The 24,789-nt window shown below is 46.0% G+C and overlaps 1 protein-coding gene across 3 annotated transcripts in view; it reads right to left on the bottom strand.

Moving 5' to 3' along the window:
* Nucleotides 1–24,789, bottom strand: part of HID1 (HID1 domain containing) — a 221,874-nt gene that overhangs the window by 151,768 nt on the left and 45,317 nt on the right. Inside the window, exons 1-4 of one of the 3 annotated variants that reach the window (XM_085617066.1) lie at nt 17,984–18,222; nt 14,828–14,977; nt 6,141–6,311; nt 5,651–5,764 (exon numbers count right to left, since the gene is read on the bottom strand). In XM_085617066.1, the coding sequence (XP_085473192.1) occupies nt 5,651–5,764; nt 6,141–6,311; nt 14,828–14,977; nt 17,984–18,172 (624 nt within the window). In that variant the 5' untranslated portion in view covers nt 18,173–18,222. Of the gene's footprint in view, nt 1–5,650; nt 5,765–6,140; nt 6,312–14,827; nt 14,978–17,494; nt 17,621–17,983; nt 18,223–24,789 lie in introns of those variants that run through there. The other 2 variants (XM_085617067.1, XM_085617068.1) reach the window with 2 other exon arrangements.

Here is a 24,789-nt window from a genome sequence, read left to right as displayed (position 1 = left end):
AATACTCCTTTTGTAATTGTGTAAATTTGCAGCAGTGTATATAAGTAATCTATAGAATTACTGTTTCACAATACCCTTCAGGAGTTTTTTAAACAATTAAACTTATATCAGCTACCTAGATTTCCTGTAGGACCTTGTAGGCATCCTGCACCACTGAATTAACTAAACAGTTCTGATGGGTACCAGGCCCCACTTGACGGATGTTAAAGAACTGCAACACTGACACTCAATAGAGTGTTTTTAACAAGAGGCGTGAAATTAAAACATTTCTGTTTCTGCTGACTAACCTACTGCAGCACTGAAAACTGTTTGATTTCCTCCATCCTCTGAATATGGTTGGTTCTGACATGGTAGAACCTGATGCAAAGCGATCTTTCTCCTTTAGGTATACTGCATTGGCTATTTTACTTCTAGCATTTATTTTATGCATTCCTTTATTTGCATTGAATCCAAAAAATGCTTGCTTATATGAAAATAGCACTAATTATTGTTGAGCTTTGAACCTGAAACCCTAGAGGTTGAACCAAGTCATTCTCTTTAAAACAACCCCAGAATCAACCTCCCTGGATGCTCAGCTGTCAATATTCACCAAAGTAATGATCAGATACTTAAATAACTGGCCACAATCTTAATTCAATAACAAGTTAACATTTGGTGCAGCTTAAACAAAATACAAATGAAATGTCAGTAGAAGAGCACACTGCCTTTGCCAGGTTCATCAAGTATGTTGAATCCTTTATTTTGGTGACCAGAAGCATCCGCCACTAAAGCTTCTTCATAGCCAAAGGAATACAAAGTCTATCTAAAACAAGGGTACATTTATGAAGGCTAGTATTTTTTCTCTCCTCCTGGTTGATAAGCTGGAAAATAGCCTCATGCACATTCCTAATCAAAATCACTCCCTCATTTAAATCCACATCACGACCTTCCTCTAGCTTTTTATTGACAACATATCTTCCTTCAATAGGACTTAGTTTTCCAGATGCCATGTTTTCTATGTGGCTGGAGAAGGAAGTATAGTAATTGAGGAATGGAGTTCGCTTCAGACCTTCTACTCCTAAGATCAGTGCTGAGAATGGTCTTGACTTTGACCCTTAGGTCAACATCAAGAGGCCTCCAGACTGAGGAAGCAGAATGGACACTGGGAAGCAGAACTAGATATTAAAGATGATGGAGTCCAAAAGGAGGAGATCTAATGGAGTATAAATAGTCGCATGAAGTTACGCATCCCTGAGGAGAACCAGTTGAGACTACAATTTAAGGAGTCAGAATTTTAGCTGGGGACAAGGCTTTAATGTCAGAATGACCACAATTATTTTTGAGAGTGGACAGACGAGTCCTGCTAAGCACGAAGGCTAGTACCCTTCAAAATAACAGCCATAGAGTTTTGCTTGAGCCACAGAGCAAAAGGAAGCAAGGGGGGGGGGGGATTTGAGGGAGGAAACATGAGCTGCATGCCACTATGAAAAAGTGGTAAATAAATGCACTGTCCTCTCCCTTCCATCTCTTCTCTCAGAGCCATCAGTGTCATACTCAAAGAGCCTGGTAGAGTTGAATAACGCAAGGACAGGCAAACCTAATTCTGAAAGCATCAGAAAATTAGTAGGTATGACTTTGTAATGCAGTAATGCTTTATTGTAGTGTACTTGCAGCTGATTCAGGAAAATGACTGGACACCGGTAACGCTATCACTGAGGTAACATGGAGGTTCAGGTTCCAATGCTGCAGAATGTTATCTATCACAGTAGCAGTCTAGTCATAGTTTGGTAGTAGTATTGCTGTAGCTGTGATAATTAGTTGTGGTTATAGTTATTTTCATGTATTGCTGTAGTTGAGGTACTCCAATTGTGATTTAGTACTGTACTTATAGATCATAGCGTTGAGGCCCTGTAGTCATGTAATCGTATTGACGAGGTGAAGAAGTGTCATTCGGGTAGTGTTGTATTTTAGGTGTAGTGTTGTAGTGCTAAAGTTGTGACATGGTAGCACTGTATGTTATGTTATATTATGCAGATTTGAAGAGTGCACTATCACCCTGGAGGGTATACGAGTATTGAGCAGGTGTGAGTCTAGTCAAACCTAGAGCCTAGTGGGAATACTCGAAAAGGCTTTTTGCAGGACTCAAGAAGTGAGGAGGAGGCTCTTATGTGTAGCAGCAGGTTGTTCCACACTTTAGGAGTACAGTACAACAGTAACTGTAGTATTTTAATTTATCCATACTGTTTAGGTTGTTGTTGTACTATAATTTGTAGTGTGGTGTTGAAGTTACAAGGTTGTAGTTTTGGGGTGGCATCTGTGCTTCATACACACAGTGAAAAATGTTGGGGAGACGGGATTCAGAGGACAAGTGTCTCCAACAGGCAAATGCTCATACTGCACTCTGCAATGTTACAGCAGATTCAGGGAGGTAAAATCACCAAGCACAGAGCAAAAGTGCGTGATTTTCCTTGGCAACAGATGTTTAATAGCGGATGACTTGCACTGACCCATAAAACACAACATTACAATAGATTTTGACCTGAAAACAAATGTCCTGTCACAGATTTCTTACACACGAACAAAAATGTGACAGAGGTAACTTCCTGTGGTCTTCCTGGGTTGAAATCACCAGGAGAAACAACAAAGCAAGATGATATCAACAAATACAGGGACAAGTAAACCATTTAAATACCATCAGCAAGTGTACTTTTCAGAGAAACCTACTACACAGAATTCAGAATTGTCAAACTGGGTAAAATCTAGTAATGCAAATGCATTGAATTGTGGAGCCTCCTGTTCCCAATGGATAGTAATCACATCGCGGTCAGGACCCATTACGCACATAGCAATTTGTTATATGTGTAAATGCCATTAGCTGGTGGAAAATAAAAGTATTGGCAAAGCAACATGTCTAGCTTTGGCACATGTGCAATTTAACATGTATCTTTTTGTTTCAAAGTTTACAATATAAAAAATAAGTGAGTAACCCCACAGCCCAGGCAAACCACTGCTGACACTGAACTGCACTCCTTTCCAGGCAGCTGTGGATGTAATAAATGAAAATGTGGTCTCTCAAAGTGCAAGAGAGCTAGCAGGCTGACCCACTGCCACAGGATATATGTGCGGGGACACAATGTGAATGACAGCTGAACAGACCAGTGGATGAAGACGACTGACCAGAAGTCTACGTATGTATGTATGAGGTTGACCACGACACCAAAGCTGCCTCTAGGCCAGACCTAAAAGGAAGTGTTGCAAAAACTCTGTCTGCAGGAAAGAATTCTCAAGTGGAAGATTGTGGAGAGGATACCTTTGTGGAGAACAGGCTAACTATGGCTACTTCAGACAGAAGAACTAGGGCTAGCTCTCTGCCTAGACGCAGTATAGGCAGACATCCGGATCCAGGAAACGGTATGTAGGGGGTTTTAATAAAGCTTTAAATATCTCATTTCTGTGGCTTTATTATGCTGTAATGTTATCACCCGATTTTATGGTATTAAGAAAAATGAAGGTGGAGCTGGCTTTTCTGGGATTCACACTCATGACACTAGGATCTCCACAGGTGGCAGGGGAGTCCAATTCAATGAGCACTTTTGAGTACTTTCATCATAGTCGTAGTACTGCATGTACTTGCTCACTGACTTGCATGATTTTTTTTAATCAACTCACACTCACTACATCTGTGTTTGAGCATCCAGGTTAATGTATTCATACAACCATGGGTCCTCCATAGTATAGTCTGTGATATTACACGTTCTTGTTGTCAGGAGTTAATTTACTGCTGTCTGACATTCTCTGGTACAACTTTTGACAGTCTGATTGGTGTTTAAATCAGCTAACTAGGATAGCCTGCCATCAATACAGAAATTCAATAGAACAACAAGGCCACCAGGGTGTAACTACTTTAGTTTTTTGTTTCAGTGGATGTTTTTTACAGTAGTACTGGCCCATAGGTGGCTTTAGGTGCCATTTGTGATCTGTATTCAGTAACATATTGGTATAGATTGATCTGGCAGGCTGAATTACAGTGTCTGAACTTATCCTTAACCAGTTGCGGTCTTCAGTTTACTTTTGTTCCACCAGAAGCATTGCTGTTCTTCCTCACATTCGGACTCCTCTGTATGTGGGTACCAGTAGGTTAAGATTCTCAGTGACTGAAGACTGCGAACAGATACTATTGAATCAGGGACTCTGCTAAGAACTCGAGTCAAGTCTGATAGCAAGCCTTGTCTACAGCCAGGACAATTGAGAATTAAAGCTTCTTCTCTACAGGCAGTCACCCAGAGACTGTAAAAGTCTGGAGTGACAGAATTTCTTCAAAGGGTTTCTGTTACTGTTGAGCTGCTTCTGTATTCTGCTATCTCTAAAATGTTCTTGGATTTACTGGGGAGGGTCAATGTAGAAACAATTTGTGGAATTTACCTTTTTTTGCACCAGATCATGTCTCAGGCAAACCGTTTGCTCTGCCCTTCTGGTAGTAGCGGTCCAGTTGAGAAGATGCCCAGCTCCTACATCCAATATGTATCTTCAGGAATGGGACTGTCAAGTTATCTACCCCACATTCTGTTCTGAACCAGCTCCCCGCTGCTCTGTTTCTAGCTCTTTTCTGGGAATCTGCTTCTAACCTGACTTCTGTCCTAGGCTCAAGATCAATACACAAGATCAAAGGGAATGGTACTGAATATGCCCAGAGTATTGACAATGGTCAGTTCAAGCACTTCAATTCAGCAATTGTATGCTGCCTCACCCTTATATCAATGAAAGTCTTTCCTTTCTAAACGAGTCAGTCTATGGATGTTGTGTCATCAGGCTGCCACCACTAACCGCCCAAAGAGGTCATTCAGGTTGGTGTAGTTGGTAGCCAGACCTTCACTCTCTTCAGTGTGCACATCAACATACTAGCTGCTACGTCAGGTAGGCTGCCAAATGGAGGTGATGTAGCCATCATATAACTCACGCCACACAGAGTTAACTTTTGCTCTCCATGCCTTCTGATGCTTTAGGCCAGAGACCCAGGCGTATAGCTTGGTCAATAATATTCGGGAATGTAAGTCTGAGGTTGTCCCTCAAGTGACACAAGGTATCCAACTAAAATGTACAAGGGGTGGTGCAGTTAGATAAATTTGTTTGGAGTTTGGAAAAATAAGAGTCCTTCTTGGTAGGATTAATGAATACACAAAGTCATGAGCTAGCGAAAACACTTCACACACCCCTAACCAAAACATGTCACAAAGACTAGTTGAATAATAAATAAATGCTAGGAAATACTATAGGCCTGGCAAATGACACAGTGCCACTTTTACAAAGTGGCAAAAGGCAATGCCACATTGACATAGCATACTAGTATGTAAGCAAATGAGGATGATGTGTGCTTGGTTCATTGAATTGTGCGTTTTTGAAGTGGCTTCTGTAAAGCAGAGCCTACTTTTAAAAAAATGCCCAAAGCAAATTCACAGCCCAAACAACTGAGCATGCCATGTATGGGATCCAGGTGTCTACTGAGGCCAACAAGTACAAATAGATCCTTATCTGTGATGCCTTAACCTTGGCTACCTGGCATACAAGCTCACCTATGGTGGCCTACAACACACCTGCAGTAAGGACACCACCAGACTAGAGGTGAAGTACGGAAATAAAAAAGCAAGACAGCAGACCTTCTTTGGGAACTTACCACACTGCTTTTCCTGTGGCTCTGGACTGTGAAGTCAGGGCAGAAAAGCAAGTCAGCTACAGCCAGCAGCAAGGACTCTGCCAGCGGCCGAGAATTGTCCTCATCCTCATCACTCTGTAAAGTAAAACCAGAAGATAAGAATATACAGAAACTAGGCTGTAGCAAAAACACCATCCGAAGAAATCATTTACACTGCATTCTTCCAGAACCCATCCAGCACATTACTATTACCACATGCAGCCAACACCTCAACAACAAATTGCCTCCTTGTCCCTATGCCAGGCACTAAGCAGAACAGCCAACACCGACCTTCTCCGCATTCTCCTAGAGCTTTATAAGTAAACAACACACCTCCTCGTTCCACCACTAATTCACCAGCACTCAAAATAACTAGAAGCTTTCAAAATATGTGACTTAACACGCATGGCTTCACACCCAGTTCCACTGCTTCACACAAAAAGCAGTGCTGATAAATAAAGTCAACACATACTGCTCCACGCCCGGCCCCTGGGACAGTTGACCAAAAGAAGCCCCTCCAATCAGGATCTTCAAAGATGTAGGGTAGGATGCGGGTGAGCAGCCGTGTGCAGTTCAGAACGATCTGCTGCTCCTTCTCAGAGTGGCAGCCACTCTCGGCCCCCTGCACCAGTTTCTCCACAGCCTGCGTGAGAGACGGAAGAGAAGACAAGAGCAGGTGATTACTTAGTTCCATGTGCAACCATCTCAGCAGTCTACCCCCAATGAGCACAGTACTGTTACATTTCTACCTGCTCCCTTTGCCTAAATTGTGCCAACACCCAGTACAAATTTCACTGTTTGCCCCTCACCTCATCCGCAAAATAAAGTAATGCAATACAAATATTATAAATATTTGTGTATACTGTAAATGATGAACTACAAGATTGGTCAAAGTATTGCAGAAGAATCAGCAGTATTTAGTGCCCGAGAGTCTTTGTAGACTGCACAAAACAAATCAAATGAATTTTAGGCTTCTGATTGTTGAAGGTGTTACTTTGCAAAAGGCTAAAGTTAACAAAGAAAATCCAAGGGTTCCCTCTTTAACATTCATAAATTGTATTGGATAAAAGTTACAACAATTGAAAACACAATATTAACATCTATACTCCAGATACAAATACATTTTGTTTTGATGCTCTGATGCACATTCTTACGTTAAGTTAAAAAAGAGAAGCCAGGAAAGAACCCAAAAGTGTTAAAACAAATGGACCTTAAGGTTCACGCCCCATCTGCGGACTTCCTACCTCAGGCATGGCTGTGCCCGAAAGAGGCCAAGTTCTGGACACTTGTATAAGAGTGCATCAGGGAGATCTGTGGGACTGCTGTGCCCTGACAGCCACTGGAAGCTCTTTTGGGATTGGTCAAAAACATCCCGGCCAGTGTATGCAAGTTAACAATAAATAAATAAATAACAACAATGATGATATTACTGTTGCATGCTATACGGTGCGGAGACCCACAGGCTGGGAGGCATAGGTTTCAGGGGACACAAAGTCCCAGAGGCGGGTGTGGGCAGTGCCATCTCCAATCTCGCCCTGCAACAGGCCCATTCTGCTGAGACGCACACAGAGGAGTCCCGGCCTACATCGGCTGGGGTGGCTGCTGACTTGCCAACCCCCTATCTTACTGAGTGCCCGGGAAAACCGACAGGCCGCGTGTGACACGTAGACACACGGCAGGCGGCGGAGACTACCATCCAGTGATTGGATATAGGCACATAGAGACCTCAGTAACCAGCCGTTGAAGGTAGGCAGAGGGCCTCGCACGACTCCGCAGCTCAAGCTGGATAAATATGTGTATTACAAGGACTCTTCAGCATTGCCTGAACGACGGGCCCCAACGGAGGCGGCCCTCACACCCGAAGGGTCTCCCAAGGTCAAGCTTGAGGATTATAATGTCTGCCCTCAATAACGTGGAAACTACAGTGGGATCGATCTCCTCAGATGTCTCCTTTCTGAGAGCAGACTTTCAGAAAATGGCCACCAGAGTCTCTGAGGTGGAAAAGGTGGCGACCACCCTCGCGACAGACACCAGCGCCTTACAACGGAAGGTCAGTCAGAAGCTGACAACAAGATCATGGCGGCCAAGCTGGACGACCAGGAAGGGCGCTCTCGATGCAACAATGTTAGCATTACGGGAGTTCCGGAAAGAGAAGGAGGCCAAGCAATGGATCTCTACGTCGAAGACCTTATTAAAACCCGGCTCCAGCCCAGGGGGCTCTTCACCTTCTTTTCAGTGGAAAGGGCGCACAGAGTCCCGGGAGGCAAGCCTAAACCGGGCCCCCACCCCCAGACCCATCCTGTACCGTATTTTCAATTTTCGAGATCAGGACATCATACTACAGACTGCACGGGTGGCTCCTCCGCTACGTATCCAGAACTCAGTGGTCTCATTCTTCCCGCGACAGTCACAAGGCGAAGGAGAAACTTCCAGGAGGTCAAAAAAGAACTCAGAAGCGGAGAGCTAGCATACTCCATGCTGTTCCCGGCCAAGCTGCGAGTGGTGGCAGATAGAAAAACGTGGTTTTTCGAAATACCTGAGGAGGCCCAGGACTGGCTAGAGGGCTGGCGACGGGTAGGAGGATCCCGGCGGGCAGAAAGACACCCACAACGACTCCAAGAGGGGAACGAATCAGGGGATCGCACAACCGAGAACAACAAGGAGGACCCCCCACATCAAAGGCCAGGCAGTGATGAACAATGTCCTTAAAACTGTTGAGCAATATCCTGCCACATGGACCGGCCTGAAATCAGCAGCAAAGCCAAAAAAGTGACTGTGGAGCTGGACCCGCGTTGGCGAGACCGGCCCGTCACAACCAGAATACGAATGGCACATCACATCGGAACTCTAGCGATGCACTTGCATGACAAGACTGACAACCGGATTATCATCTTTGAGCAAGGGGACGCCTGAGGCGCTTCTCTGACTTCCTCCCCCCACACGCAAGTACTGTTTAATGGGATCGAAGCACTCTGCATTGTTGGGGAGGCGGGTAGTTGGGAATCCGTCTGGCAGGGGAGCAGGGAGGAGGGAGACGGGGGGGTTGTTTTTTTTTACTGCAGGGGGATTTTGTTTCTTGTTCTTAGTTGTTTATTTTGTATTATACATACGAGCAAATGCACATCTAGTGGACTCAGTCATACAAATGTCACTACACATGCCGGATACACCGCTGGCTGAGACACGCCTTCATGCCTTTGTCACCAGACCCACAAGGTTATGGCAGACACGACCCTTAGCTCACAGGTAAATAACAGGTAAATAACGCGCATACACTAGGGTCGCCCTTGACCGTAGTCTCCTGGAATGTAAATGGCCTTGGTAATAAGATAAAGAGAGGCCTAGTGTTGCAATACCTCAAAAGACATGCCCCATCAGTCACTACGATACAAGAAACGTACCTGGTTGGTACAGCAGTCAAAGAGTTGGACAGATGGGGCTTTAAAATGGTGACCCACTCTGAATTCACATCGGGCTCCAAGGGGGTCGGGATCCTGCTCCGTAAGAGCTGCCCTTTGGTACTGACCGCAACCTGGACTGATGATCAGGGTCGATTTGCAGCGGCCTCCTGTCAGTGGGAGGGGCGAATTTTTAACTTTGTCTCGGTGTACATTCCTCCGGCACTACACACAATAGCGTTCCAGGCCCTAGGTAAGTTCCTGCTCGATCTGCCCCCCGGGGAACTCATGATAGGGGGCGATTTCCACACCATAATGGATGCCACATGGGACAGGCATCCGCCTAGTCGTCAGGGAACAGGTTCATCACCCCTGCAAGACTTCACCGACGCACTTGGTTTAGTGGATATTTGGCGCATGCGTCACCCTTCAGAACACCAATATACGCATCACTCAGGCGCGCATAACAGTCTTTCCCGGATAGACTATTTTTTCACCGCCCAAACGGGTTTAGACAAAATACAGGAGATCAAACACCTCCCGAGAGGCATCTCCAATCATTCACCCCTACTATTAACATACATCACGCCTTCTGGGTCGGCGACGTATTTTCCCCATCCACCCAGGATACCTCAAAGTTCGGAACGAGCGGTAGACCGCGCGTAAGGCGATCACGCAACAGATCCCATTGACACCAACACCCATGCTCTAAACTTAGCTTGGCAGGCCTACAGGGACCATGTATGGGAGGTGGCCAGGGCACGGATCACGAAAACACAACACACGATCTACGAAGTGGGGGACAAGGCGGGCAAGTTACTGGCATGGCTAGACAAAAAGGAAAGGGCCAGCCGTTGAGTGGCACAACTTAGGTTACCTGCCGGAGAGATGATAGCAGACCCAAATGATATCGCAATGGCATTTGCGCATCATTACGAAACAGTATACACTCCCATGGCAACGGCAACAATCGAGGAGAACTTAGAATTCTTACGAGACATACAGCTCCCAAGACTGACACCACAAGACGCACAACTACTAGAAGCGGACCTCACTAATGAGGAAATCACTGCAGCCATTAAGGGACTCCAGCCCAGAAAGGCGCTGGGACCCAACGGGATACCGGTGGAATGGTTCAAAAGAGAGACGGACACACTGGTACCACACTTGTTGAGAATGTACCAAGCCAGTTTGGCAGGGGATGCTCCCACAAGATCAGAGGGTGGCTATACTCATAGCGATACTCAAACCCGGTAAACCTCCTCAGGAGTGTTCCTCCTACCGACCGATCTCGCTCCTCAAATCGGAAGCGAAAATACTGGCAAAGGCGCTAGCGGCCAGACTGCAACCCCATTAGGCGACGCTCATACATCCAGACCAATCCAGATTCATAACAGGCAGAAACACAGCGATGAACCTTAGACGCCTACACGGTATACTAGCTAGTGAACCCGATATACAAGAGGAGGCGGTCATCCTTTCGCTGGATGCTAGTATGGCCTTCGATCGGGTGGAGTGGCCATTTCTCTTTGCGGTACTGCAGCACTTTGGGTTTGGACCCAAAATCTGTGCATGGATAAAGTTACTATACTCACAGCCACTGGCGCAGGCAGTGGTCAATGGCCGATTGTCGGAAGACTTTCCGCTGGGGCGAGGGACTAGACAAGGCTGCCCCCTCTCCCCATTACTTTTCGTGTTAGTACTGGAGCCGCTCGCGGCATGGATTCGGACAGACCCAGTAATAAAAGGATTGAAATGGACAGAGGACTGGGAGGACCGTATCTCCCTGTACGAAGATGATATTTTATTATATTTGACACACCCAGAGCGATGCCTTAATTGCCGGTTAGACATTTGCGCTTCATATGGCAGTCTCTGGCAATTCCATCAACTGGAACAAATCTGTGCTATACATATTCAAAGGCCCACCCCCACGCTTGCCCAGAGGGGCTGAAATACAGATAGCATCTGACGGTTTTGGGTATCTCGGTATCCACATCACGCCAAATCATGCGCAATTCACGGAACGTAACTTGCTTCCACCTCTGAAGAGGCTAAAGAGTGACGTTAGGAGTTGGCACTCCCTCCCGCTGACACTGTTGGGGAGGGCTGCGTTGTTTAAAATGATGGCTCTCCCCCGGTTTCTTTACGCACTACAAAATACACCCATGCCAATACCCGACTCATATTTTAAAGCCATTGAGGCGGATCACCTACTCTGGGAGGGGAAGCCTCACCGTATAGCTACGCGTAAACTAATACGGATCTGGTACGACGGTGGCATTGCGCTACCAAACATTAACATATATTATTGGGCCTCCCAGCTTATAGTGATCAATCAATGGCGGCATGCCCCCCAGGACGAACCGGCTCGGTGTATGGACAGGAACTTGATGGGTACGAATGGAATCATGGGCGCCCTGTATGATAAATCCAAGATAAACAAGTTGATCGGCCCTACGGCCCACACGGTGCAGGTTTGGTTTAAGGCTCAGCGGGCACTGGGCTGGAAGGGTGTGATAACTCAACACACACCATTGTGGGACTCTTCCCGGTTTGGTAAGCTGCGTAAGAGCGAAGGTTTTACACAGTGGGACCTCATGGGCATTTCCAGGGTGGGCGACCTTTGGAAAAAGGGGGAGGTGGTCCCTTTTGCGCAACTCCAAGCAACGTATCAAATGGCAGGAACAGAGCAATACAGATACATGCAAATAAAACACGCCCTTACGAGGGCCATACCTCCGGGAAGCGATCTATCCGAGTCCTCACCTCTGGAGGATCGTTTGCTAACCGACTCTCTAACTAAAAAAGCAATCTCATTAACATACCGGAAGTTGGTTAACAATCAGAAAGTCCCCACACAGACCCTTAGGGAGAGATGGCAGGCGGAGATGGGTGAGATGGACGAGCAAGATTGGCAGGAGGCGCTGGCGTCCCCACGAGTGGTGGCGACCCCCTCCAGACTAAAGCTTGTGCAGCTTAAAATACTGCATAGAACATACTTCACAAGATCGACACTTCACAAAATAGGGAAGGCAGACACGCCGCTTTGCCTTAGGGGCTGTGGGTTTACAGGTACATTCTACCACACTATCTGGGAATGTCCCAACATTCAACAATATTGGAGGGCGGTGATGGCCACAATAACCCAGGTTTGCGGGGTCGATGTCCCCCCTGAACCACGGAGATGCCTACTTAATGTGTGGGAGCCAACAGATCTCAACCATGCAGCGCAGGAATGGGTAACGCTGACCATCGTATTAGCCAAACGAAACATCGCACAACACTGGGGAGCCCCGACGGTCTCCTCCCATCAGCAATGGTGCCGAGACCTTGATAGCACCATGGTGGCAGAAAAGGCAGTTTTTATTAATAGAGGATGCCCCCGAAAATGGACACTTGTGTGGGGAAACTGGAACACTTTTCGGGGAAACATATGTGCCCCTCCACCTGAGGACTCAGACCTGGACTTGAGCGACTAATATGTCAGAGGTGTGGTCCCCACTGGGGGTCCATTTGGGGGGGGAAGGCTAATTTTGCGAATTGTATTACAAGATATCTGGGGTGACCATATTTCAATTTATAACTCGGAATGTACAGTGAAAACGCTTGGTATGTGATGTTGGCAAATGGCTGTGTTAATCATGATGATGTATTGCTCGATTTGTTGTATTTACTAATGATATTAAAAAAAAAAAAAATTTAAAATGATATTACTGGTTGAACGACGAGGGGCAATGTACTGCGAAAGGAGGTTGGCCCCTACAGAAAAGACGTTTCATACCGTCAAGAACAGTTAGAGGGATTCTGATCCTGGCAAAGTCTAGACCCAAAGATATTTGAGGCCTTTTTAGCTTATATATACATATCTTTGAAGCGGGAGATAAACTAGATTGCTGTGCAATGATGTGTTTCCAGGGAAATATGATAGATGCGTAACCAGACTCTCATCGCTCTAGTCCAAATGTGCGAGATGATATTGAAGCATATGACTGACCAAGAGCCATTATTTCTATCGAAAATCCTTAACAATTTCTAGAACGGTGGTTTCATAACTGGAAATTGCTCATGATGTTACTATTCTTGATAAGTGTGCTAAATGGAGAAGGCTGCTCTTTGGAACCCCTTGTCAGTGTGGTGTGGAGGTACAATGGAATAAGAGAATTGTATGTGATTTGATTACTGAGGGGGGCTTCAACTGCTGTTAGTTGTTTTGATTCTGTTGGTCAAGTACTAATAAAAAATCGTTAATAAAAAGTAAAAAAGGTTCACTCTCCTGAATTAGTGGCAGTGGAATAAATGGACAGTAGTAGTAAAATATGGTGGCGTTGCCAGCAGTTTGACAACAAAGGATCCTGGCAGCTATGGTTACAGTGTGTGTTCATCTAGGGTACAGAAACAACTGGGCACGATGTTATGTTAATGGGGATTTCTGAAGTGCACGCTGGACCCCGGAGGGATATCCTGGTGCAGGACATAACAGATCAAAGAAAGCCAGAAACTTTGGTGAAAAGAGAAAACGATGAAGAGCTGGGATGAGAGGTTATTTTTATTGTAATGCTCAGAAGATTTATGGCCTACAGGTCTGCACATGATAACAACTGACAGGGATGAAATCGGTGCAGTTAAATCAGTGTTGTTCTGGTGTTACTAAATCTAAGTAAGTAGTATGACTGCGTATGACTTGTTTACTGTTTGAGAGTAAATTCTTTATAAACATGCAGATGAAAGAGAACCCCCAAGAGGTGCCTGGCATTATGATGACTTTGCAGGCAGCGTACAGGAAGCCAAGGGCATGCTTTCCAAGAAACTTGGGCCACTTCATGGCTGTCTAGAGGGCGATGGCCTACTACTGATACTGCTGGGGCGACCAAACATTTTCCCAAGGCAAAGGCAGAGACCAAAATCAAAGAAATGAGAAATCTGCATGTTCTAAACTGCTTCCTGTGTTTGTAGACAAACGGTCTCCAAAACAGTGGGGTGAGGCCATTGGATGAGAACAAGACAAACCATCCAGAGAGCCAAGGAGCACTGCTAGTCGCTCAGCCTTTTCAGAAGACAAGTGCAGGAATGTAGACCTGGGGCATTTATGTGGTATGCAGGAGTCCAGAATTTCCTGCACGTAAACACCATGTCAACCACAGGCAGCCAGTTACCACAAACCTATCCTATGCAGCATCTGGATACTCCTTGGGGACAGCCTCGTAGTCATAGGCCTGTAGACGCCTTGTTGCATTCTATAGCAGTGGTGCGTGCTACGGCCCAAGTATAAGGGCCAGTCATCTTTTAGTCTATATCGAAGAAACTGATTGGACGGAGGAAGAGAAAAACGGAACAAAATTTCCAAAGAGGAAATGCAGAAACGTCTAAGAGTAAGATAAAGGGGGCAGAGAGTGTCTGGAGGTGGATTAAAGATTGAATCTGCCGCAGATTCTAAGCAGAGCTTAGCGCACTAGCACTATTTATTTTACAAATTAAGGACTGGGGACCAGGCAAACCCTAAATCGGTCAAACTGTACAGTACATATTAACGTGTGCATCTACACATGCTAATGAAGCAGCACTTCGATGCATTGTATTGCACTGTATTCAGTGATGAGTTGAGAGCTATGCTGAAGCAGAGTGGCGGTACAAGGTGCACCCTGGTGTGTAGGAGAACACAGTGTGATCTTCGAGCAAAGCCTAGTCAGTGGGGAGCAAAAAAGGGGGCATGACTTAAACCTCAAAGTAGTAAAAAGGACACAGAGTGAACCCTACGTACCTTGTAGCAGAGTGTGGCCAGGTTAGACGGGGATTCTTCCCTCACCGCCCGTATTTCTGCTGCTGGAACCAAGGCAAAGACATCCTGAACCGAGGTAGCCGTGTCTGCCCAGAACTGGTCCCAAAAGGCATCGTCAGTGGCCTCCACCGGCTGCAAATAGACAGAACAAAACAACAAATGAGAGGTTCCAGCTGCATCAGGTGAGTGAAAGTGGTAGTGGTAGTGCATACCCTCATACTCAAACATAATATTCCAACAACCTATACATGGATTCCAAGCAGAAAATCGGTCATTAATAGGAGTTACAGAGAGAAGGATCCTTCGCTGAAGAAGAAGGTTTCAGCGTCAAACTTCTGTCCAGGAACACACATTATTTGCAAGCATACATGCCCACTTTGGGGGAATTCCTCACAGGAAAAATCGCTACAAAGTGACATACATGGGATTTTAAAAACGTTTTCATGCAGAAGAAAGACTAATCCGTAGAAAGGTGCGGATGACTCAAGCTTCAGACTCTAGGCTCCAAGCAGGTGGGCTAGCTCAAGGCATCCATACGGATAGATGTAAAGAAAGCTTTGGACATCATTCCTCTTACGCTGAAACTACTACACAGGCTTCCACTTATTGACCGGATCACCTTCAAGCTAAACACAGACTTCCACTCAGGCCCCCCCACATGTCTCAGCAGCAAAACAATGTGCACATCCAACCAAAGCAACTCAAGGGGCAGAGTGTGCGCAGTCTGAGGGCACCAGCCATGTGATGAGCTTTACGAGGCTGTGTGTAGAGAACAATGGAACTATGCAAAATGCATCTAACAGTAAATCAGACAAGAAATCAGAGGAAAAAATAACCCACGCAAAAATAATCCGATGTATAATATTGAACTGAGGACTTTGGATTTTTAGATGTGAGGAAGGTAAGGGTGTGTCTGGAGGTGTGGGAGTCTTCTCAAGAGAAAAGAATGAATTACAAACAAACCTCTCCAACTACTGTAAGACAAGCATTTACAATGCAATGGTCTCGGCAATATTATAGGTAGAGCTATTGGTATTGCTCATTATTTTTGTATCATTTTTGTATCCCTAAATAAATGGCATTGTCATTTCTATTGGCATTAGCTTTTTTTTGCATGTGTGATACCTATTGCATTAGCAGAGAGAGAGTGAGGTAGTGAGATAGAGAGAGTGAGGTATTGAAATAGAGAGTGAGGTAGTGAGAGAGAGAGTGAGGTAGTGAGATAGAGAGAGTGAGGTAGTGAAAGAGTGAGGTAGCGAGGGAGAGGGAGAGGGATGTTGTGAGGTAGTGATATATAAGCATAGAGTGATGTTGTGAGATAGAGAGAGAGGTAGTGAAAGAGAGAGTGAAAGTGAGTTAGTGAGATAGAAAGAGTGAGGTAGTGAGATAGAGAGTGATTGAGGTAGTGAGTGAGAGAGTGATGTAGATAGTTAGGTAGAGAGAGAGTGAGTTAGTGAGAGGGAGTGATTGAGATAGTGAGAGAGAGAGAGGTAGTGAGAGAGTGGGGTAGTGAGAGAGTGGGGTAGTGAGAGAGTAGGGTAGTGAGAGAGAGAGGTAGAGGATAGTGAGGTAGTTTTAGAGAGAGAATCAACTACATAGACATATAGACCTAGTCACATAGATGTAGACATACACTATGTCATTGATCTACACATACAGAGCCACCCATACACACATACAGAGCTACTCACACACATATACAGAGCCATACAGATACAAAGCCACACACATACACAGTCACCCACATACAAATACAGAGCCACCCAACATATATTATGAGGCATATGCGGAGCTGCATACAGCTTCAAATTAAACCAGATCATTTACAGGCAACCGTTAACAGCAAAGTGTACCACGGCCTAGCGGGTTCGGCTGTGGTGCGCCGTTGGGAGAGGATGTGATGGAATCCCGGCGATGGGCAATGCCGCCAGACCTGTGAAAAGGCACCTCTGGCATGTCGGCACTGCGCCTGCAGATGCTGAAGCAAGTAATTGATCAGCTTTACAGGCCAGGGCCTTACCACCCTGCATTCGCCTGATCTCGGAGCTAAGCAGGCCTGGGCCTGGCTAGTACTTGGATGGGAGACCTCCAGTTGCTGGAAGCTCGAGTTTTGGTTTCGATATTAAAGTGAGTTAATAAAGAAATGCCCTGGTCTGGATGTGCGTGCGCATGTGTCTGGTGGGGAGCCTCGGCCCGGTCTTTATGCCTCCTGTGGGGAGGGAGTGGCCCTGAGCCAGGCCTGGGAAGGAGCCAATCCCGAGGCTCCCTGGCTGCTTGTACCTGCCCATCGTGAGGTGAGGGTGCGGCGGTTCGGCGCTCGCTGCTGACATCTGCGGTCACTGCAGGTCACACTTCAGGATCAACTCCCAGCCCTCCTCCTGCCGGGGTCAGTATATTGAGCACCATCGCTCTGGGTCATAGTGACACCAGCTGTTCGTAGCACCTAGAAACAGCAGAGGTGCTATACCAGACGCTCTCTGTGTAATTACACAGTCTACGACCGGAAATACATGGCCACAAAAGACATCTGCTTTTCCCAAAAGGTGGTATTGACAGCCCAGTGGATTGAAACATTACAGCCCCCTGCTGCTGATAAGGACCGGACGGCCCCGGGTCACCAGGACGCAGTGCTAAGTGATGTTTGTTTACCAGCACTGTGCATTCTGGGAGTTGTGGTTCTGCTGCGTTCGGTTGGATCAATTGAAGTAAGGTCCCTGGATCCAGTGAAAGAAATGCCCGGGTCTGGATGTGCGTGCGCATGTGTCTGGTGGGGAGGGGGGAGGGGGTGTATCAAACCCAGCTGCAATCCATCTCTCACCCCTGAGTGTGTGAAAAAAAGCGACTGACGTGTTGGGCAATTTCATTTCCTGCACCTTTCTTCCCACAATTGCGCAAGGCCCCCCGGAGCGTCTGAACCTGACGGCAGCGCTTAGAAGCCATTCGAATCATAGTCCGGCGCTATGTAAACACTCATGCCTAAACCCAGTTCATAAATACCAACGTCTGTAAGCAACTGTTTCTGGATTCTGACGAACGATTTCCTATAAATTGGCGCACACCCATTAGCTCAAAATTATTAGCTACCCTACTGTTGGTTTTTAAGCAACTTAATATCAAAATGAAGAGTTACAAACTTGCCTTAAAGTAAGAGTGTGTAACGTGCCATGGGATTGGCCTGAGGGCTAGGATGAGAACTACTACTACACTGCTTCCCCCTGCTGGATATTGTGCGGTACTGCATGGGCGAGAGGCAGCCCCCGAGACGAGCTCTCCAAGCAGTGGACGGTTTTGTTGTTTGTGTGGGTCTGTGTGAGAGCTAGGCAGCATAATAACATCGCCGCTCTCGGAACAGTGCACAAAATTCCAAATTTCCAACCAATTGTTTTTGAAGACCTTTTAATGCCCAGTACGCCGCGGCATCTCATGCCTGGGTGCCAGGCACGCGCCATTCCTTGTTTGCAGCTAGAGCAGACGAGATCTCAGTGGGATGAGAGGAGGGGCCATCCGTCGATTATACTCAGCCTCTTCCCGGGAGCTGAAAATGTATTCTTTTTGTGCAGTTTTTCTCTTCTGGAGAAGGCCCCCTCCGTGCGCGCTCGTTTTTATTCGGAACTTCTGTTTCTGAAATCTTTTAGGTGCCATTTCGGAAGAAAATACATTTAACAACGTAGTGGTTTCGGATGCAGCGACCATGCCGCCGCTGACAGGCGCATTAAGGGGACGTGCAAGCGGCTTCCTCATTAGATGGAGCACAGATTGCTGTAATTTCGCCAATCGATCACCGAATTGTAGATAAGAGCCTTTTGTGCACGCGCTCTCTGATCTTTTTACATGCGTATCCTCACGTGCAGGGATGGCTTCAGTCAGAGGGTTCTCGTGTTTGTAGTTGGAGAGCAAAATGCAGCGAATGACCCGGTCGAACATCTTTCTTTTCAAGAGCAGCATGAGGAACGTCTTGTTAAACAAGCACACCACTGCCTTTCTCCGAGGCGAAGCAGAAATGCCTCGGAGGAACGCAGCGGTGGTTTCAGATTCGGGGGCGTGGCTAAAAAGTAGAAAGAACAGCACGGAACACGCCCCCGAATCTGAAAAAGACGGAGCCTATTTGGAGGGACGGCTCTCACCTCCAATGGCTGGCCTCCGTTTAGGAAGCCAGCCAATGGAGGAGAAGCAAAAAGAGAGGCGGGCTAAATAGCCACTCTAGGAAACATTAAATCTCCGACTTCCGGTTCTGCCTTCGGCAGACCGGTAGTCCTCGACCTAAAAAACAGGTAATTAAACAACATTAAGATGCATTCATTTTCTTTTTTCTTAGTATTTTTACTTCGGATATTGGAACACAGACCCTCAACATTTCACAGCGGGATGTACAATTCCCTCATTTATTGTGATGTTTACCATATGCACCCAACATTCCGAACCTGGGACTCCCCACTTCTACCGGGATAGAGCTGGCTGAGGTATCCACAGTATGTGCACTATTCGGAGATGGCACTCCACTCAACCATACCGATGTTGTGCACGAGCATGGGCTCCCTAACACGCTATTTATAGTGCACGCTAGTCCACTTGGATATAATATGCTGGGCTGGGCTCCTGACAGGGCCGAACCATCAGCACACAAACTGGTGCACTTGGTACACCTGATGGGCACTGGTAGGTACCTGACACGGTGGATGTACCAAGGTATACAGGGACACATACCCTCACCCCTAACTACTTTAGGGGTTTAGTGGGACACGGAGATGGGCAGGGTTCTGACCAACAAAGAACGGGCCTCCCTTCTCAATTATCTGAGGGTAGTCTCCCGCAACTCCCACTTCAAATGTATTCAGTATATGACAACTCAAAGAGCGTACCTCACACCACATCGACTACACATGATGTTTCTGGCCATGGCAGCGAACTGCGAGATGTACTGAACAAGACGCTGACCATATGGTCATGTCCTGCCCTCTCCACCTACTGGACACAGATAGCGGTCACACTGCGGGAGGTGATGGGGGGACACTCATGGACCATGGCAGAGGGCTGCCTGCTGGGCCTGTATTCATATCCTAAGGTTTACAAAGTGCTGGCCTGCCTTACGGCTGTTCTTGTCTAAGTGGAAGGACATTTCCAGCACGAGGTGACCAGAGATGCCGGCCGAGCACCTACAAGTGCACTATACTCTGCCTAGAGACCAGAGGCGAACCAAGAAGCAACCTTGACTCCTACAGACGTCCATGACCATCCTACTGGAACCCTTGAACCAATCATCACAGAGAGAGCAAGGGCTGCTAACAAATCAACTACAAGTGCAGGCATAAGTGCGTGATGACTGCCTGGAAGAAAACTGCTTCAAGTACCATCTGAACCGGCTGCATCCCCTTGCGTTTGCTTTAATTCAACACCCGGCTGGTTGGCCGTCCAGCCCAGACCAGACCAGACCAAGTGAGACCCCCCCCCCCCGCCCCGCTGGGTCTGTTAAGAGACCTCTGTGCTTGAATGCATATACCCCATTTTGTTACCATAAAACTAAATCAGGATGTTGTCTTGCCAACTGGTTTGTATGAACGCACACACACAAGCTCCAATACACTATCCACTTCCTGTGCTTGACATTGTTGAAGAGCTGCCATCGTGCCTGCATTGTTGTTTCCAAGCTGTTGTGGACATTCAGGAACCTCTATGGTCACATCACAAACACTCAATATTCCTGATTTGCAACAAAGTGACCTTTCTTGACAGGCAGTTTGTGTTCTCCTTTGTGTTAAGATATATTGTACGTTTCAGCCACGGTTTTTCAAAATTAGCATTTGCAAAGACTAGTTTTTAGTTATCATCATTTACGCATCGCATTGCATTGCTCCTGTGTCTTTCCATCACCGGTGTGTCCCCAGCTATGAGAACATTAAAACTTAGCAAACACATTAGGGCTTAGCAAGCATTATATAGGTGTGCAGCCAGGGGCCCAGGTCTGATGTTGTTTTAACCCTCCATTAAATAAGTATTGTGTTATGTACAGGACTTTCTGTAAATTATACATATGATACCTATTGTTTATAAAGTAAATATCTCCATGTATGTTGAGATTTTAATAAATTATTCTATCATCACAGAAATCTGACTGGATATTGCCATCTTCATTGAAACTGTGCTAATTGTGTTTACTTGAAATAGACTCGCCCTGAGGGCGAAAAAGGTTTGCTGTGCCAACTTTCTGCCCAGGTCTAGTATTTGAAGCTCTGGTTGCATCATCATTTTTAGGTCGAGCCTGGGCAGCGCATGCGCTGCTCTGCGAGCAATGCTGTACAGGAGTATGGAATGGAAGCCCCACACACTCTCCACCCATATTTATCGTTGGTTTTTGTCATTTTTCTTCGTAAATGCTGGCTTCTGCTTCGGTAATAGGCTTGGTTCCTCCTTAGTACCGCCTTGTCTGCATTTGTAACCTCCCATGGCGATTGGCCCTTTTACTTCGGTTGTTACATGGTATGTTTTATATAGTCTGTAAGCACTATTTTCTTTAATGGTTTCTCCTACTGCAGGCACCACATGCTTTCCTGCAACGGCTCCACTTTGCTTGCTCCTTTTCATCTAAATGTTGTGGCAGCACGGCACGCTATAACTGTAGTGGCTGTGTGGTTTTATTTTTCTTGCAACTTAATCCTTTTAATCTGTATTATTTTTGTCTTTTTTTACCAGCAGGGCACGCTTTAACTTTAGCAGCCGCACCCTTTCCGTTCAGTTTTTTTTTTTAGCAGCACAGCAGCTTGCTCCTCATTGCAGTCGCGCTTTTCTGTGGCTCAGCTGGCCAAACTATTTTTTCATTTGTATGCACTTTTCGTAAGCAGCACGGCACAAGCGGCGTACTGCGCTGCTTACGAAAAAGTTACAATATTGAAACAACAGAATTTTGCGAGCCCAGCCTTTCTTTTCTCTGGCAAGGCTGGCCAAACTTTATTTTTTCAATATTACGTTTTTTAGATGCTCGGGCCGCTCTCTGGCCAGCTATCAAGATGGTGGGGCAGCGTGAGTCGTATAGCAGCACCTGGCTTGCTTCCTGGGCTGTGTTGCGGTCAGCAGCGGGTGCGGATGCGCTCCTTCCTCAAAGGTCTCCGGGGCTGTCACCGTCATGGTGTCCAAGAAGGCACTGCTCATCCTGGCCAAGGCAGCACTAGGGGACCTCATGCGCTGCAAACATAAGTTCAAGCCTTCCAGTTTATTATCCTGGGTTGAAACGAAGTTGATGTACACCAGTAGTTTGACTTGGTTGTTTTCTATTAGTAACAAAGACAACACTGTAGCACAAAATAAGATATTTGTGTGTATGGGGTCATGTGATTTATTCTTTTGCTCACATCCATTCATTTGAATGCTTGTGCAGAACAACTTTGAGCACCGACCGCGTCTCGCCTTCCTGCCTTCTATCTCTGGTTTACCCTTGTTGCCCTTAAGTTTCGTGTAGCAGACCTTCTGCTATTGGTAAGGCCTAGTAGCGCTAGTGGAGTCTGTACAAGACTCCATCGCAGTCGTGGGAATCTGATTGGTTTTGAAAGTTCTGTCATGAAGTGTTGTATGTCAAGAAACATAGGTTCTTGTGGGAACAATAGTGTACTATATTGGTACTACAATGCGCAATGGCCATAACAATGGGTCATGTGGATTTCAGACAGAAAGGAGGCCGAGTACAGTGTGATTAAGTATTTACAGTTTAAATCAAATTTTCAAAAGATTTTGCAGATATATACAACAAGTAGTGCTTAGTGTCCCCAGTGTGCAATGGAACCAAAAAACGGACTAGTGACATTTGTGACATTTACAGCTTGGTTTGCATCATTCAGAAAACGACCGTTTAAAGTTCTCACATATTTTCAGACACTGTACTCAGTAATCAGTGCTGATACAATGATTCGTTTTTTATATATGTCGACGGCGTTTCAACCCTTCCAAGGATGCAGGGTCTCTTCAGGACCTAATAATATAGGGACATCTGAAAAGATAACAATGCACGCACCACGTGTGGGAAGTGAAGAACACCAGTCAAGTGAGAAGAAAGTGGGAGTATACTCACATTGGACCCAGCCGGAATCCAGAGAAAGCTCTGGGGAAGGCACAGATAGATCTGCATCCAAACACACAGTACCAACAGTCGCAGATGTGCACATGGAAAGTTGTTGCAGAACTTGAATAATGGAGCACTCGCAGCAGGGATGCAAAAATAGCTGTGACAGAGATGTGGCACACAATCTGTGACGACTGCAGCAATAACTGTCTCCAGACAAAAGCATTCATTGCAGTAAACTATTTGAGTAACTTTCAACTGTCCTCCAAGAAAAATTCATGCAGCAACAAGTTTCAGGTGATCTGTTTCTTCCACATCACTGGCTTGTTCGCTTCTTCTGGAAATTTCATTTAACAATACACCAATGCAGATGTTAGATCAAACTCTCACCTGCAGCAAACAGCTTTCTGCTCTCCCACTGACGACCTTCTCCTGAGAGCACATCAAACACTCATGGGCTCCTTCGACTCTGAACAGAATTGCAATCTCCTTTCTCCCACCCTCCACCCACTAGAAGCTTCTCCTTGGGGTAGGCTCCCAATGCATCTGGGAGGATGGTGAGACCTTCGAAAAGACCGTGTTGGGGCATCCAGGTTCCCCGTTATGAATCCTCATTTTTAGGTCTCGCCTGACCCAACTTCTTTGAGTCTTTGTAAAGAAGCGAATTTTCTTTAAGACTGTGTGCTAGAGGGACAAAGCCTTTTACAACATGGAAAATTTCCCTCATAGAAATGTTTGACAAACTCCCCTCTAGAAGAACCATTGGCTCCGACTCCCATTTCCTGCTCTTTCACACCTGCATTAAACTATACGAATTGTAGGACGGTCCCTACTGTATCAAGGCCAAGTGCTTCGTTTCTAAAACAATAAGCGGCGGTGCCTGCGCTGTGAATATCGGGAGTGGGGTGTATTAAGTATTGAATCCACCTCATGCCTCTTTCATCCGCCATGAGACTGCCTATTTAGCTCACTCTTTCAAGTTTTTTTTTCGGCCTTCTTTCTCTTTGTCCCTGTTTTTCTGTCTTTCTCTTCCTGTTTCTTTCACCCTTTTGTGTTGTTTCTCCATATCTCTGCGTGAAAGTCCAATGAAGATAAACAAGTGCCAGTCTGCTCAAATGAGTGCAGGTGGGCACCACCCACAACCACCAGCTCAAATTAAGCACCATCTAGGCCCTAAACTTTGCAACAACCGGTCCATACAACCGTGTAACGTTGGAAACCTGTCTTTATTCGGGAAACCCCCCAAAATCTATAATTTCTACTATCTTTTACATTTCAGTTTCCCTCCCCTCTGTGTAAACGGTTTAACGTGGGAAAAACCCAGTGCCCAGATGGTTTTTGGAATGAATGCATTGGCTCTAGAAATATTAAATAGGATAGCATTTTGCTTAGGGTTTCCGTTACAAAAGCGATGCAATCCGGCACAAAGCGTGTTATTGGTGTATGCTTCCCATCCAAAGGTGGAAAGCACGCCCCCAAAGCAATGCTGCTTTGTGCTTTTTTGTGCTACTTTGAGTCGGGGGGGGGCGGATCATCGCATGCAATCACATCGGATTTTAAAGAGAATCCTTATTGGTTAGATGGGGTGGGGATTTGCGTAAAATAATTACACCTCCTTGAGGCAGGCATAACATTGAGAAAAAGCTTTCTCCTTTCGCTTTTTCAACTGTGCATTTGTGTTAGAATGCTCTACAGCACATTTACAATCATGGAAAGCTTTATACTATGTTGAAGAATAGTATTGTGTACTGGAAGTGTTCTCTTCTAGTACAAACTCTATGCTAGATCTAGGAGCATCAGTGGTGCAACATTTGCAAACTTACCAGTGTTGTAAAGTCGCAGCCAACACAACCTTTATCATTGTATGGTTTTCAACGTGCTTTATTACCCACCACCC

The sequence above is a fragment of the Triturus cristatus genome, chromosome 7, assembly GCF_964204655.1.
Source record: "Triturus cristatus chromosome 7, aTriCri1.1, whole genome shotgun sequence".
In the NCBI taxonomy this organism is placed as follows: Eukaryota; Metazoa; Chordata; class Amphibia; order Caudata; family Salamandridae; genus Triturus; species Triturus cristatus.
The sequence above is the reverse complement of the archived record's forward strand: the minus strand, read 5'-3'. Positions and strand labels throughout refer to the sequence as shown.